The 16,483-nt window shown below is 41.8% G+C and overlaps 1 protein-coding gene across 3 annotated transcripts in view; it reads left to right on the forward strand.

The window, feature by feature from the left end:
* Window positions 1–16,483, forward strand: part of TOP2B (DNA topoisomerase II beta) — a 132,630-nt gene that overhangs the window by 91,996 nt on the left and 24,151 nt on the right. For all 3 annotated transcript variants that reach the window (XM_048838565.2, XM_048838566.2, XM_075125738.1), the window contains exons 14-21: window positions 6,729–6,839; window positions 6,930–7,035; window positions 7,218–7,327; window positions 9,642–9,734; window positions 9,832–9,946; window positions 12,140–12,261; window positions 13,166–13,314; window positions 14,753–14,984. In XM_048838565.2, coding sequence (XP_048694522.1) covers window positions 6,729–6,839; window positions 6,930–7,035; window positions 7,218–7,327; window positions 9,642–9,734; window positions 9,832–9,946; window positions 12,140–12,261; window positions 13,166–13,314; window positions 14,753–14,984 — 1,038 coding nt within the window. The remainder of the gene's footprint in view (window positions 1–6,728; window positions 6,840–6,929; window positions 7,036–7,217; window positions 7,328–9,641; window positions 9,735–9,831; window positions 9,947–12,139; window positions 12,262–13,165; window positions 13,315–14,752; window positions 14,985–16,483) is intronic.

The raw sequence follows: 16,483 nt of genomic DNA on the forward strand, positions 1-16,483 counted from the left end.
AAGTTAAGCATGGGAGCCAAGGTTTTTCAGGAATTCTGGAGATATGTTGTCATAGCCCACAGGTGTTCCACACTTGCTGCTACCCAGTGTCTGTTACAGTGAATGGTTGTGGTTAGTATCTGATCTGGTTTACACGTTTAAACATACGCCATTCGTTCCTCATTTGTCTTTGCACCTGTTTCTCCAAAGGTTCTCTGGGCACTTTAAGTAGGTGTCCAGCTACCTGGTTGGGTGTCACTGAGGGTTGGCAGAATGCAGGTGGCTGTTGTGCTGCTCCAAGGCGTCAGAGTAGACTCCAACACTTGTGGCTGGAGCGGGTAAAGCTCATCCTCTTGGTCGTCTCCTCCCATCTGGCTCGGCAAGCAGTGTCCAATGATTCGATCAGATGGTCAGCGACATCTGGATCACCAGATGCCTCATACCGCTTGAACAAGGCAGCGCTGTCTGCGTCGAGACAGGATGTAGACCCGGCGGCAACCGCATGGGATGGCTCTGCAGGCTGCTTTGTAGATAGCACACAGAAGCGACGGTAGGTCTCATTTACTGAGATATGCCGGGCTGATTTGTCACCACGCTCTTCTCCAACGCTTCCCGGTATCTTTCGGAAGTTTCACCAAGTCTTTTTGGAACTCTTGACAACTGGAAGCTCGATATGGATCAGCGGTCTGTGTTGGCTGCGTAGGAAGTTATCCAAGATGGGCATGTTGCTGGCTGAGGGTGGCCATGAACTGAACTGATCCAGCACAGGTCAGGACAGTAGTCATGATCTCATCTAGAAGAATGGAACGTGTCTTGCTGCTTAGCATCATGGATAAGGGCGAGGACATTTCAAGATGCCCAGTCTGCAAGTTGTTCACAATCAGTGTCAGCCTCCTTATATCTCCAGTCTGTGTGATGTCTGTAAGTCTCCAACATAGTCAGTTGGGTGTGGTAGGCTTGGTAGAACCTGTTGGTTCCAGCTGACTCTTAGAGGCTTGTATACATTTGCCAGCCAGAAACCGCCAACCTGTATGGTTTCACAGAATTCAGTAGACATCAGCTGAATGGCATCTGCAGTATCGGACTGAATATATGTGGCTCGGCCATGCTTCGGATATGCCTCATGGCACAGCAGGTCGAAGCCGTCGATACTGTAACGCCTGACTTCTGCAGTTGCCACATGTGTCTCTTGCAAGCAAATGATATCGATAGTATGTCGATGAGCAAGAATGCCAAGTAAATCACACTTGGCAGCCGACAAACCCTCCACGTTGAATTGTAACACGCATAGAGCTGGACCAACTCCATAGAAGTCCTCGGGCTGCACGTTCGGGTTGTTGGTGATGACAGTGCTGGGGTTTGTTGAGCTGGTGCTCATGGAATTCGGCTCACTGGTTGGATCATTAGCTTCCCTGACTGCTGTCAGGTACTGGCGGGTGGCACAACGAGGACGCTGATCCAATGCCCCCTCATTGATTTCAATGAGAGTTAGGTTCATAGACACCTAAGAAAATCCCATTAGTCACCTATCTGTATCTTTAGATGTCTAAATACTGTTGAAAATCTTGTCCAAAGTGCTTAACACCTGGACACCTGGAACTGAAAGCAAAATCTTCCATATTAATGTGAACTGCAGCAATGGGATATAGAATGAAAGGTGATGTCAAAGTTGAGTCCCAGATGACTCTGGGTTCTGAAGATTATTACCAACACTTGTGATTACAACTTGAAGTGAATATGAAGTCAGCACAGATATAGCAGTACAGGTGTTTTATGGTTGTGGTGACTCATCAGTCTCAGATCATGGGAGGCTACATTTTCTACCAGCTAAAGTTTCTGGGTGGACTTCAAGGATAGGCATAAGAACTACACTTCAGTAGTCTAGCATGGAATTAACAAAAGCATGGATGACTATTGCAATTTAGAGAAGAATAGTTGCAATTTTTTCAGCCAGTCATAGATGATGAAAGACAGTTGTCTGTTGCTGCTACCTGAGAATCTAGGTGCACCAATGGTTTCAGTAGTCATCTGGGACTACATACCGTTATGGTGAAAGGCAATCGTCATTTGAAAGTCTGTGGCTTTATATTGGGCTAATCACAACTTGTTGAGTCACCGGAGAATGATGTATCCCTTGGTGTATTCACCACAAGAAAGTGTACAGGATTCCATTGGGAAGGGAAGCTGCTTCTTGTAGCAGTGTGCCTGTGGATGCTTCACTGTAGGTATGCTTATGCTGCCTTGTGCCTTTGATCGGAGATTTCTCATAGCAATGTTAGTTCAGCCAATGCATGTATGTTACACCATCTCATGCTATGTGCTGTTGCTGTATAGCACTGCATGGGTGAGCTGCCTTCATTTCCTTCTCAACCGCCTTGGCTTGAGATGGAGCCTTAACATTGTCTATGTTTAGTTTTACCTCAACCGTGTCCCCTTAATTCTTTTAGTAGTTATTTTATTGTAGTTGTCCTTAGCAGTACTTAGTACTAGTTTTAGCTGTACTAGTTTAAAAACAAAAACTTTTTAAAAACAGGATATTAGTTTCTACCCTCCTGAGAGATTTTTACTTTACTGGGAGGACATACCCGGTTCTCCTGGTTTCAAAGGTTGCCTGTTGTGCTGGGAGGCAATCCCAGTGAGTGACGGACACTCCTGGTGCATCCATTACCTCTGGGAATCTCATATTTCCCAGAAGTGCAACTTATGTCTGGCATTAAAATCAAGAGCCAGAAAAAAAACCAAGGAGATCAAACTTTGACTCTTCATGATGGAGATCTTACTGCGCCCAGCCTCTGTCCATGGCCAGGGGAATCCCCCCATATGATGGTCTCTGAGTAATCTGCTGCCTCCCCTGTCTCCAAACCACACTCCTTGATGGCATCTAAGAGGAGGACCCAAGATTCCTCTCATAAGACTCCCAAAGGCTGTCCCCTAAGTTCTTCACATAGGGAATCTACTTCAAAGAAGTCATGGTCTCTGATGATTCCATCTACTTTGGCACGCACTGCTCTCCAATCTGGTACCCATGAGGCTGCTGGTTCCTCGGGTACCAAGGGCACTGTCAAGTTCAAAGACTGTAAAGTTCTGGGCTCGGTTACCGTCGTCGGTTACTGTCAACAGAGCAGGGCGGCAAGAAGAGCGCTGCCTGGGCTCTATCTGCACACCCCTCGGAGCAGTTGAGGTTCACAGTAACGTCAGCTCCTTCAGCTACTATCACTTCAGCGCATGCATGGACATTCTACTGACAACACTCAGTTGGCTACTTTACAATTCAGAATTGCCAGCTACCAAGCTTTAAAGGCAAAATATAATCATACAAATTATACCAAGCTGAACTCATTTATTGAGCATCTATCAGCAGAACATTAGAGAGCAATTCCAGGCAATTATTGCAGAAGGCCAGCTGCTCGCCAGAAGATCTCTGCAGGCCTCCTTTGACTGTTGATACTGCCACCCGGTGGATGGTAGTAAAGTGTTCGCTGACAGTATGGACCAATCTCTGCACTTCTTAAAGGACTCCAGGGCTACTTTGTGTTCTCTCAGGATCTATACACCTGCCCAAAAGAGAAAGTTTAATAAGTCCCAGAAGGCACAGAGATCCCATCCTGCACAGTTCTCAAGCTCCCAGAGATCAGAAGAACCTCAACACAAGAGACAGAGGTTCCAGAGAAGAAAACCACCAACTTCTCAACCTTTGACCTCATAGCCTTCTACCACCAAGCTCCAGTTTTGACAGAGTGGTCGAGTCCTGAGTTGCCATCCTCATTCTTACCAGCTGCACTGATTCACCTGCCTTTCTTCCCACTTCCAGTGGGCTTAGGAGTCAATCAGTACAGACAAATGGGTTTGGCAGACTATATTTGCAGCGTACTCCATTCACTGTACTTCTGTTGTCGCTCCTGACATCCCTTCCCTGTCCCTCTTCAGGTACCCCTCTCATGAAAATCTTCTACAACAGAAAATAGGGTTCTCTCCTACTGTTGGGTACTATAGAACTGGTTCTATAGCAACACAGAGGGAAGGGGTTTTATTCCAGGTATTTCATGGTTCAAAAAAGAACAGCAGTTGGGAGACCCATCCTAGATTTAAGGCTACTCAACATCTTTGTGAAGGCAAAAATTCAAAATGATGCTGCAGCAATAATTCCATCACTGGACCAAGGAGATTAGATCTCGGCCCTAGATCTTCAGGAGGCATATTTACATATAGGTAGGGCCCTACCAAATTCACGGTCCATTTTAGTCAATTTCATAGTCATAGGATTTTAAAAATAATAAATGTCCATGATTTCAGATATTTAAATCTGAACTTTCACAGTCTTGTAACTGTAGGGGTCCTGACTCAACTCTGAAGGCAGCGCAAAAGTAAGGGTGGCAGTACTGCAATCAACCTACAATAACCTTATGACACCTCCCTCTCCCCCAGCCCTCTTTTGGGTTGGTACCCCAGTTTGAGAAAACTGGTCTCCCCCGTGAAATCTGTATAGTATAGGGTAAAAGTACACAAAAGACCAGATTTCACAGTCCGTGACACATTTTTCATGGCCGTGAATTTGATAGGGCCCTATAGATCCACCAGCTACACAAAAAATGCCTACGCTTTGCTCTTGGTCAGGACTACTTTCAGTACAAGGTGTTTCTTATCAACCAACCCATTCACCTCCTAATCTTCCACCCTGAACCTCACGTAGGCAAAGAAGAGGTGCTCTTACACACACCTGAGGTCAGGACAGCCCTGGTCTTCTATCTTGACAGGACTAAGCCTTTCAGAAAAACTTCCAAATTATTTGTTTTGATCACAGACAGATCAAAAGGGTCCACAATCTCTAAACAAAGACTTTCCAAGTCGATAGCCAACTATATAGTTGTTGCTACCAATCTTGTAATCTGCAAATACCCTGAGACATATGAACTCACTCTATGAGGTCTATTTTCACCTTGTAGGGTGCATAACCATCTCTCCCTATTAATCTCTGAGGGAGGCCACGCCTCCTCACTGTCACATACCTCTAAAGGTGAGTTCAGAAGGGTGGAATTAGCTGCACCTAGTGCTGCAGCCCTCCAGCCAGGCAGAGCAGTACGTCAGTGTATGAGCCCCGGGCCCTTGGTCACGGCAGGGCAGCGAACAGTTAGTAGGCTCTGGCCTGCAATCAGGGCAGAGCGGCTAAGCAGTCTGAGCCACAGGGAAGGGCGAGCACCAGCACAGTCTAGGGGCTTAGGCAGCAGAGGATGGTAGGGTACCACAGGCTTCCTGGCCTAAGATGGGGGTGCTGCCACCTCAGGGGTGAGATGGTAGGGGGACATGGGCCTGCCCAACTCCACTGCATACCAGCCCAGGGCCCTAACAGTGGCGGAGTAGTCCGCCACTGTGTCAGCGGGGGATCCGCCTGCAACACGGTGACCTTGAATCAGGCCAACAGTCAACCAGACGGGCGTTTAGTTCTCTTGGGCTACTTCCTACATCCCCAGGGTTTGGTACCTCTATACCATGGGGGTTGTCTGCCATCTCAGGAAGCTCTGGCCAGTCCTCAGGAGGCAGCCCTGGCAGCACATCTGCAGGCTCCAGCAACAGGCGGGATGCATCTGTCTCCTGTGGTGGCTCCAGCCCAACTGAGCTGCAGGGCCCGTCTTTTTTACTTCTGCTTCCTGTCCTGCCCTTCTGCTTCCAGCAGAGTGGACATGGCTCTCCTGGTTCTGCCCATCAGGAGGCATGTTATGGTTCCTTCCTGTCACTCCCTGAGGGAGGCCGCACCTCCTTGCTACACACCTCTACAGTCTTTCTCAAAAATGGTTCCCATCATTGAAATATGTAGAGCTGCGACTTGGACTTCTATACTTACGTTTGCTGAGCACTATGCAGTAACTCACAATTCTGCTTCTGATGCAGCATTCGGATCAGCTGTGCTTTCCTCTGTATTGGACTCAACTCCAAAGCCCCCTCTTCCTTAGGAGGAACTGCTTAGTAGTCACCTGGTAAAGCACCCACAGGGACACTGTTTGAAAGAAAAAGAAATGGTTACTCACCATGTGCAGTAACTGTGGTTCTTTGAGATGTCTGTCTCTATGGGTGCTCCACTGCTCACCCTCATTCCTCTCTGCTTCGGAGTTCTCTGCTGTGGAGCATCGTGGTAGAGAAGAAACTGAGGGTGGTTCACCTGTGGAGTGCTATATAACTAGTATGGAGCATGAGGCTGAGTAACATGCATGCATGGGTCGAAAGGATACTGCTATGAGAAGTCTCTGATCAAAGGCACCAGGGGGCACAAGCACACCCAGAGTGAAGCACAGGGGGACACATCTCGAAGAACCACAGTTACTGCACAGGGTGAGTAACCATTTTGTTAAATTGCTGCTGAGTTGCTGAAGAGCCCTATCAACAGAACCGGTCCAGGGGATCCATTCAGCCACTCCCCTTTCAGTTCAAGCCGTACACTTCTGCATCTCTGCTGTCTTGCTGCTGATGAAAAGAAGATTGTAGGTACTTTGTGCTTTGGCAACCATGCTCTGAGGACTTCTTCTACGGGAGGTCTTATCCCCTGGGCTATGCTTGTACAACCCAGAACTGAAACTACCCATTTGATTAAATGTTTCCCACTAAAAAAACATTGCTTCATTCTTATCCAGGTCAGTGAGATTTGTAACTATTGACACGTTGACTCCTTAATCATATATTGTCTTTGTTTTTGTCAGTTCACTTGCACTGGAGCTAATATGCCATATTCACTGATAGTGTTCCTTTTTCATATTTAGGATCAGGATGGATCTCACATAAAAGGCCTGTTAATCAATTTTATTCATCACAATTGGCCATCTCTTTTGAAACATGGTTTTCTTGAGGAATTCATTACTCCCATTGTAAAGGTACATCTTATACTGACAATATAAAGTTTGGATGTATTGTAGATAACATTATAAAAAAGGCTGACTAGGTATATTTTTGTTATTTTTAAGGCAAGCAAAAGTAAGCAGGAACTTGCCTTCTACAGTATCCCTGAATTTGATGAGTGGAAGAAACATATGGAGAATCATAAAGCATGGAAGATAAAATACTACAAAGGTTTGTTTTTAAAAAAACACTCATGGACTTGAAAAAGCAATAATTGGGTGGTGTCTGTTTTAGTAAGCACTTGTAGAATAGTTTCGGAAGTTATTTCAAAGTCAGTCACCGTAAATTGTTAGGAAAACATGATAATTCAAATACTATGATTATGTAGTAATTGTTTTCTCCTCATCTTGCAGGTTTGGGTACCAGCACTGCTAAAGAAGCAAAGGAATACTTTGCTGACATGGAGAGGCATCGAATCTTATTCAGATATGCTGGTCCTGAAGATGATGCTGCCATTACACTAGTAAGAACTTTTAAAACTATGCGCCATGTTTTATGAATGCCATCACTTGCAGTTAGTATTGGGTCAAGAAATCCTGACTCTTAGTGTACAGTGGTTACTTACTTTATTTCTTCATTTTTCAGGTTATTTTGTTGATGTTTGAACAATATTACAATTCACATTCAGAGGCTGCGCCTTGTGAACATCTGTCTCACCACCTGACATTGTGCAAGGACTTTACAACAGCTCTTAAAGGGATACTGACAATATGATTTTTTAAATTAACTAATTTCAACAAAAAGTTTTTTTAGCTCTGTTAGTGTCTTTTGGTGAAGGGGCCTGAAAATCTGGAGTTGTAGGAGGTGGAAGGCAGCAAACTCATATATACTTATTTAATCTCTCTTTCAGACTCCACCCTGGCAGCTTCACATATCTCTTTAGGAGTAGGTTTTTTGGAGGATGGAAGTGGGACCTTCTAGGGCTTGTATGGTTGGACTACTAAAAAGAGTTGTACTGGATTGTATCAGAGCAGAATAAAATGAATTTTTAAAGTTCAGATAATTTTTTAGGGGAGTTTAGTGAATGGTTTATAAAATAGAAATAGAATAGCATACAGAAAATAATTGCCACATACATTGTCTTTTAAAACATTTTTACTCTGTGCTGGAGAAGCATGATACACCTAGATGGCACAGATAAACGGACAGTCTGTGAGCCGGAATTGCTCGTCCCAAAACACACAGGACCAAATCCTAGCTCTTTACTCTGTCTCTACTCAATCTGTGTGAAAACCAAGGACCAGATTGCTCCTTTCTACAGTAAAACTTGAAGGCAATTAGTTAAGGGAGAAGGAAAAGTTCATGACCGTAACCTACAAAGGTTCTCCTCCATTGGTCTAGTTGGAAAGGGGGACAGATTTGGCCACTTCCCTCTCCCCTCACAGAATGGTCTGTGCGGCCATTGGGATCCACAAGAGGCCTATACTGCTGAACTGAATTTGTATCCCTGGCATCTTCCTGCTCCTTAGCAGCTTAATTCCAATGAAGCTGTGCTACCAGGAACTGTCCTTGACTGTGGCTACATCCTGGACTGAATTATATATGGTTGGATCATGAGGGTCATTGTCAAGACAGTGTGCTAAGATTTGGTCTGGTCACAGAAATGAACGTGGTGGCAACTGTTTGAACCAGGTAGTTGGTAAATTTAAATTCCAGAAAAAGAAATTATATGCTTTTCTGAATATATTTTTTCACCTAGGGTAACCACTGAGTGGCAGTTCTAATCTCAGATATACATGCATTATTACAACACCATATACAAAAGCCACTTTTGTAGTTGAATAAGCAGTAGGGAATTTTCACATAATTTATTAATATGCACCTGCATATCTCAGTTAGAATTGAGCTCAAAGTTACTAGTGGCCATACTGCATGATTGTCATTTACTTTTCGTAATTATTAGAACACCATTATTTCTGTGTTTCTGAATCATTCACTCTTCGGAACAAATCTTACCCAATCCCTCCCTCACCCATGTGAGTGTGAAAGATAGTATAATCAAAGTCATTCTGCTGTGTGAGATAACGAGGGCAGGATGCATGGAGTCTGCACTCTGGGTTTTTTCTGTGTTCTGTAGTAGGTGGTTGGTTGGTTGGTGGTTAGCTGGGGAACAGTGCATCTGGTAGATTTGCAAGTGTGTGGATCCACTCTCACCCCCAAATATGGAGTGAGTGGCTAGCAGTTATGGATGGTGGTATTGCAGCCCTGTGGCTGTGGAACAGACTTGGGATATAAGCTGACAGGGGAGAGAGAGAATATCTCTTCTGACACCTACAGAATTCTCTAGTTCCAAAGCCATTTATTTAAGCTTCATATTGGTATTAGGCTGTGGTTCATTGGGCCCTACCTTGCAATCTGTATGTGAGAGAAGCTCACAGGTACTTAAGGTTTGACTTGAAAGTCCAGTTCTACTCTGAAAAGTGCGAGTTTTTTTCTTCAGTAAGGTCTGCAAGATTTGGCCCACTATGTGTGGATCTCAAAAAGTATTGCAAAGCTCAAGAACCTGCTGATCAGAGAACTGCCCATTTGAAAACCTACCAACAATAATTGTTCTGACTGTAATGAGAGTAGTTTGTTGTGAGCGGGTATACAAGAGGATATGTATTTAAATAATTCCTCTATGAGAGCAGCAATTTATACAGATTGTTTTTATAATTTTTACCTTTAATAAAAGTTACTGTATATTTACAAGAACCATGCAATATTTTACAATAATTATTAAAATGACACATGTATAATGCTGTATATACTAATAATATGATCTGAAATATTTGCAGGCCTTCAGTAAAAAGAAAATTGATGACCGAAAAGAGTGGTTAACAAACTTCATGGAAGACAGACGACAGCGTCGGTTACATGGCCTTCCAGAGGTTAGTTCTAAATGAGGAGAAGAGGCCTGGAGGATGATGGCTAAAATTAATGCGGTTTCAATGTTGAAATTATACTGATATATACATTTTCTTTTAGCAATTTCTGTATGGTACAGCAACAAAGCATTTGACTTACAATGACTTCATTAACAAGGAGTTGATTCTCTTCTCAAACTCAGACAATGAGAGATCCATTCCATCCCTGGTTGATGGTAAGTAGATATTCATGGTGATTTATGAGGATGTACCTTTTTATCCATGTCATTTTGAAGGAGATGACTGTATTTGAAAAGAAGTTGGTACTCTGAGAATGAAATTTTGGAATTAGTGAGAGAAATTGAGAACCTGTATGTTTCTGCTTCATTACGTTGCCTCTAATGTACAGTACTGAGTTGTCTCCTCTCTGAAGTGAAACTAGAGGCAGATCAAGTTGTAGCTTAACAACCTGTCCACTTGGCCAAACCTCATCCCTGGACTGTGCAGGTGCTCTGCTTCTGTTACAAGCGTTCCTTTCTTTCAAGTGCTCATATTCATCAACATTCAATTCACATTAGCAGTAGGGAGCAGATTACAGTGAAAGTCCTGTCCTCTCCCCTTCTCACATCAAGGACAGTGTTTTGGAGGCATTGGACCCATGCTGGGATCTTTCAGGTTTACCACCTTTTCTCCCATGGAGCAGCATGGATATGCAAAGAAGCACCCCAGACACAAAGCATGCTCCATTTGTAAAGCTCATAGCAGGAGAAGGGGAGATATATGCCTATCCTGTTTTCAGCCCAGGTACTCTTGTTCATCCAGGAAAAAGGGGATTGGAGTCTCATAGGTGGGATGGGATTCCCCCTTTCCCTCAACAACATAGACTTCACAACAAAGCACAAGGTGTACTTAAGACAGGTGATACCCAGAGAGAGGTACACAAAGACTGCCATTCTCATCCAGCTGCAATAGAGAAGAACCCTTAATCAGACTACGTCTAATTTAGGTGAGAAGCCTAAGGTTCGTTGCTCATAGTACTTAAATGGGGGCTAGCCAGCCTGGGGGAAGGACAGATATCTTCTCCCTTCATGGAAAGGTAAACCTTCTACTGCCCCTTCTCTATTGACCTCTTCTCAGATGAGGAAGAACAGCATACAAGCTCCCAACCAAAAGCATCTAGGGAAAGCATATGCAAAAATCTCAAAACTCCCTTAAGGGTCGAAAAGAAGAGTATTTGATCATGTAAATAAAGACTGTAATGTGCATCTGCACAAGGGGTTGAATGGATCACATTAATTCTGGCATTTCTTAACTTTTGCGTGCTTGACTTTGCAACCTTAATGTTCTTTTAACATAACTTTTGTATGCAATTTTCTCAGTTTTTAAATAAAGCAAACTGAAAGAAATTCCATCATGTGGAACCATATTCATCCCCACATAGGTTATCAGTGGGGTTGGAACTTTTATATCCATAGCAAAAACCTCTACTGCCTGAGAAACAGAAAACTGGTAGAAATAGTAGGCTGGTGACCTTTATGTAGATGAGTCACTAGAGAGGAATCACCCTTTGCACATGCTCTGCATACATCTGTTGTTAGAGGCTGGCAGCTAAATTTTACATTTCATATGGGCTGAGCATCCTCCAGCCCAAGGCTAGGCAATACTTTCCCTGCAGTTGTTGCTCACAGCTGCTCAGGTCTATGGTGGCACTGGGCACCAGTACTAAGAGCTGGGTCTCCCCTGTGCTCTGTGTTCTCCTGTTGGTGTCCAAACAACCCGAGAGCAGGACGTAGGCAGACTCAAACAAAGAGGGGTTAGGAGCAGAGAGTGGCAAAGGCTAGAATAGGTAAAGGGCCACCCTACAGTGGGAACAGGAGTAGGGTGGGGACAGGTGCAGAAGGGTCTGTAACCATTAAAACACACTCCCATCCAGAACCTGGAACAGAACCCAGGTTTTCTGAGTGCCAAACACTCTTTTGCTATCTAGTAGGTAACTATAAAATCCACTAGTAAACTATGTCATTTTCAGAAGTAACTCTGCCATATTTGGGTGGATTTTCATTGAGAACGCAAAAGGCACGTTTCTGAATCCAGGGACAGGATTGAGATTTAGCTGGATAGTGTGGGGAATTATTGAATGCTGCATGTTAATATTAAGTTAATTAGCTAGAAAACTTCAGTTTATATCGCTGTCTCTTTTCATCAGCACGATTTTCGCTTACAGTTGGTTAATATAAATGTGTTCTTTTATGCTGTGTTTATGAATTTGCTAATATTGTATAGATTTATTTTCATTCAACATAAAATTTATCTCCCTTTCAAAAGAGATTAGAAATGTGTTCTCTTAGAGAGAGAGACAGAATTTATAATTTCAAAAAGGGGTGTGTGGGGGGGTATATATATTTAAAAAGCATTATTCTTCTAAACAGGTTTTAAGCCAGGGCAGCGCAAAGTTTTGTTCACCTGCTTTAAGAGAAACGATAAACGTGAGGTTAAAGTTGCTCAGCTGGCTGGTTCTGTTGCTGAAATGTCAGCTTATCATCATGGAGAGGTGAGTATGAAAAATGGGAAGGATGTATTTTTTCTATATAGAATATAGGTGAATTTTTTATTTTGTCAAAAGCGCTTAACAATTGACCAAGAGTCCTTCTAGTAGAAGTGTTCAGAACCTTTTTAAGAAAGTGAACTAAATGGAATCCATTTTGATAAGAAGACAGTTAGTTAGTTTTATTCCTTCATGCACAGCCATGTCCCAAACAAAGATTCTAGGCTGTGGAAAATTATGCTGGGGCAGCTAGTTAGTGGATTTGCACCAGGTCCTCAGTCATGCCAGCTGTATACCTGACCACGTTTTAGACTTAGGCAGGAAAGACAAATTGTTTTTATGTAAAAGTAAAGAAAGTTAAAATGGGATTCTGTGATCTCTTTCCAGAACGTTTTGAAATTGTATGATACAGTTTCTTGCATTTAATAAGATTAAAGTATTTGTTTTCCAGCCTTTCTTGTATTTATCTGGAATATTATCAATACTGCCAAAAAATAGAATTGTCAAAATATAAATATAAAAATATACGTTCAAAAAGCCACCATCATCATTTTGTGGGAGAGGAGTGATGATGCACAATCAGCAGAGGTTATTCTCTCCTGTACACAGAAGTGAGTGTTTGAAAACTCAAAACATTTGTGTGAGGGTAGGGGATGAGAAAGTAATACATATGTAAACTTCCTTGTACAGAAGGACAATGAGAGAGAATACAATATTTTAACAGTTGAACAACAGATTCCCTATTTCTGTAATAAATTATAGCCGTCCATTTTTCAGAGAGACCATGTTTGAAATCAGGGTAGAATGAGTTATGGATTATCTGGCAATGAAAACCTGTTATACTAGCTGATTAGGAAAGAGTACAATTTCTTACAGTGAATAGTAACCATGTCTATGTATTTTCTTCCAGCAAGCATTAATGATGACTATTGTCAACTTGGCTCAGAACTTTGTTGGAAGTAACAATGTTAATCTGCTGCAGCCTATCGGTCAGTTTGGTACCAGGCTTCATGGCGGGAAGGATGCTGCCAGCCCTCGATATATTTTCACAATGTTAAGGTAAAAGCTTGCTCAAAACAAATTAAACTAAAAACACATAGAGCCAAATTTTCAAATTGCCTTTGTTACTGCACTACAAGATTTGCAAGCATGTATTTGTTTGTGAGGATGTATGTAAGAGACGAAGAAACCAAGTAGCTGGGTATGCTCAAATTCCTGATTCACATGTGCAGATACGTTTTTCGTGCGCACAGATTTTCCTGCTAATTTTGTGAGAGTAGTACTTGTGGACTTAAAAAAAAGTTAGCTGTACAAATTTTACTTTGAATCATAAGGTTACAGATTGAAAAGGCAGATCATCCAGTTCAACTATCAGTCTTCAAAAATGGAACTGTGCGATTTCATGTTGTCTTTCTGATTCCACATAAAATGTGTTACAATCCTTTTACCCATGAATGTATTTCTATATGGCAGCCTTACAACTCAGTATAGGCTTTGAAAGTCAAGCTGTGTTGTTTCTTTCTTCCATATGGCCAGTATTTAGGTTCTGCAAACAAAATTATGATCTCAGTTGCACCTGTGCAACCACAATGTAAACTAATGGGATTTCATAGGTATAATTGAGAGTATAATTCAAAGACAGTGGAGTGGCCTGGAAGTAAGTTAGAGTGTAATTTGGCAGACAGAATTTGCTCCCTATAGTAAATTCTAATATTTTGTCCAGTCTGATTGTAAATGTTACATTATATGGCTTCTACCATTTCCCTTAATAAATTATTTGACATTGATATTGAGCCTTAATCCTTTTGTTAATTTCATTTGATTATTCTAGTTATATCCCCTTCTGCATGAATATCAGTTTTGTATTCCTTCCACATATAAATGTTTCTATGGTACAGTACTTTAATAGATTTAATATGTTCTCCTGTTCATTTGATCATATGCTAGAAGACTGATTTGCCTAGTTTATTGTGCATAATTTGTAAAGGGCCCACTGATGAAACCTCTGTTTGTAAAGTGTCTCATGGACTCTTGAGGCTTTTATGCCTACAGTTAAGCTTGGCTTTTTTGGTTTGGTATGAAACTGTGAACATTGCTGTTTTCTAACTGTCTGCTTGACTTATCTCTAGTCTTTTGAGGAGAGGTATTGAAATATATGAGTCCTGAGTACTTTAGTGTACCGGATTTCTGTATGTTTTAAACATAGGATGGTAAGATATATGCACACGTGGTCATAACCCCCCCTCAAAAAAAAAAAAAAAACCCAAGCACCCTGTATTTATTATGAACTGATTGTTCCACTGTGAAGGTTCAATAATACATCTGTCCTTGTTTCAGAAAACAGTATTTTCAGCTTCATAATGACAATTTAAAAAGAGAGAAAATACAATTTTTTTTAATGAGATGAAATTTGGGCCCATTAATCTTCATCGTGTAACACATTTTTTGACTTACTGGGCTCTTGTTAAAGTATGTTGTTTTCTTCTTTTTTTCAAAGCTCTTTAGCACGGCTGCTTTTTCCTGCAGTGGATGACAACCTGCTTAAATTCCTTTATGATGATAACCAGCGTGTAGAACCAGAGTGGTATATTCCCATCATTCCCATGGTTTTAGTAAATGGTGCTGAGGGAATTGGTACAGGATGGGCGTGTAAACTTCCTAACTATGATACCAGAGAGATTGTGAACAACGTCAGACGAATGCTGGATGGCTTGGATCCCCATCCTATGGTAATGTAACTCACAGTGTATGCTGCTATTTTTATGTTTCCTAAACAAACCTGAGTTTTGCATTTATAAAGAGCATCTTATATCACTTTAGAAACACATCACTGCCAAATGATTATCACCTCTGGAGAGGAATTTATTGTCTTATGTCTTATTCCCATTGAAATCAGTATATTGTAATTTTACTGATTCTTTTAATGTTTTTTTCCTCCATTCTACTCGTTGATTTGTCAGTGGGCTCTCAAAATCACAGTTGTGGAAAGATCTATTGAATATTGCGATCTGGTAGCTAAAAAGCTGTATCAGTCATTTCTTTAAGATAAGTTACAGTATATCTTCAGCCAACCTGAAAGCCTCTATGGCTTGCATTGGAATCTCTAAAGCATCCTTTGTCTCGACTAAACTATGTTCCCTTTTATGTTCCTCTATAGCTAGAAGAAAAATACTGTTATTAAACAGGAAAACCAACAATTTCCAAATCATAACTCTTGTGTGTTCATTTGTTTAAAGTTTTTTTGGGGAAGCTCTCAGTGCTGCCACGTACCTGAAAAGGCTTCAAATGCTAGAAGAAAAGAAGAGCCCAGCTCAGTCTGAAATCATTTCGGCATAAATTCAGCTGAAATCTAGACAGCAGAAACAACCCTTTCATGTTTATTACTAGTTTGGACATGAGTGCTGGGTTAGATTTGCCCGTTTCATAGAACAAAGTTTTATTTTTTAAATTTTATTTTTCAGTTCAGATTCCACTTGCTGGACTTCTGCACTTCGATCCCAGTTCACTGCCTTTGTTTGAGAAAGCAGCTTCAGCTTTTACAACACAGGATTTCCTCTCACCAACTGCTGGGAATGCCACATAAATGAAAATCTTCACTAATTGGAATCTGTTGGCCTTCCTTTTAGGACAACCTGAGAATTCAGTGTATTTAACCTGCATTCTGTCCTGTTTGGCCAAAGGGACCTTGTCTAATGTAACTGTGCCTTAGTGGGTCACAACTGAGGATGCCAAATTCAGGACGAACTGCTTAGAAATAGGGCAAACACAACCCAAAACTGGTGGTTATTCTTTTATAAGATATACCAAACCAGCCACAAAAGTAAACTCCTGTTTCACCACACTGGCTAACATAAAGGCAGTTTCCTCAGACATTTCAGTTTTTATATCACCACCAAAACCACTGGATTCAGAGATGAGTGGTTCTTTACAACCAGTCTCATCAAATAATAGGTTCTCCTGATCCAAAAGGATCAGCCACACATCCAGGTCAATATATAACTTTGATATGATCCCAAAATCATGCTGATGCCAGTCCTCTGGTATCTAAAATCTAAAGGTTTATTTATAAAAAGAAAGAAAAAGGTGAACGTTCAAACTGATTAAAGGACTCACTTATATACAGTAATGGCAAAGTTTTTGGTTCAAGTTTGTAACAGTGATGGAATCAAGTGCTGGCTTAAGTCAAGTCTCTGGAGTACATCTACAGGTTGGATGGGTTATTCAGTCC

The sequence above is a fragment of the Caretta caretta genome, chromosome 2 (genome assembly GCF_965140235.1).
Source record: "Caretta caretta isolate rCarCar2 chromosome 2, rCarCar1.hap1, whole genome shotgun sequence".
In the NCBI taxonomy this organism is placed as follows: domain Eukaryota; kingdom Metazoa; phylum Chordata; order Testudines; family Cheloniidae; genus Caretta; species Caretta caretta.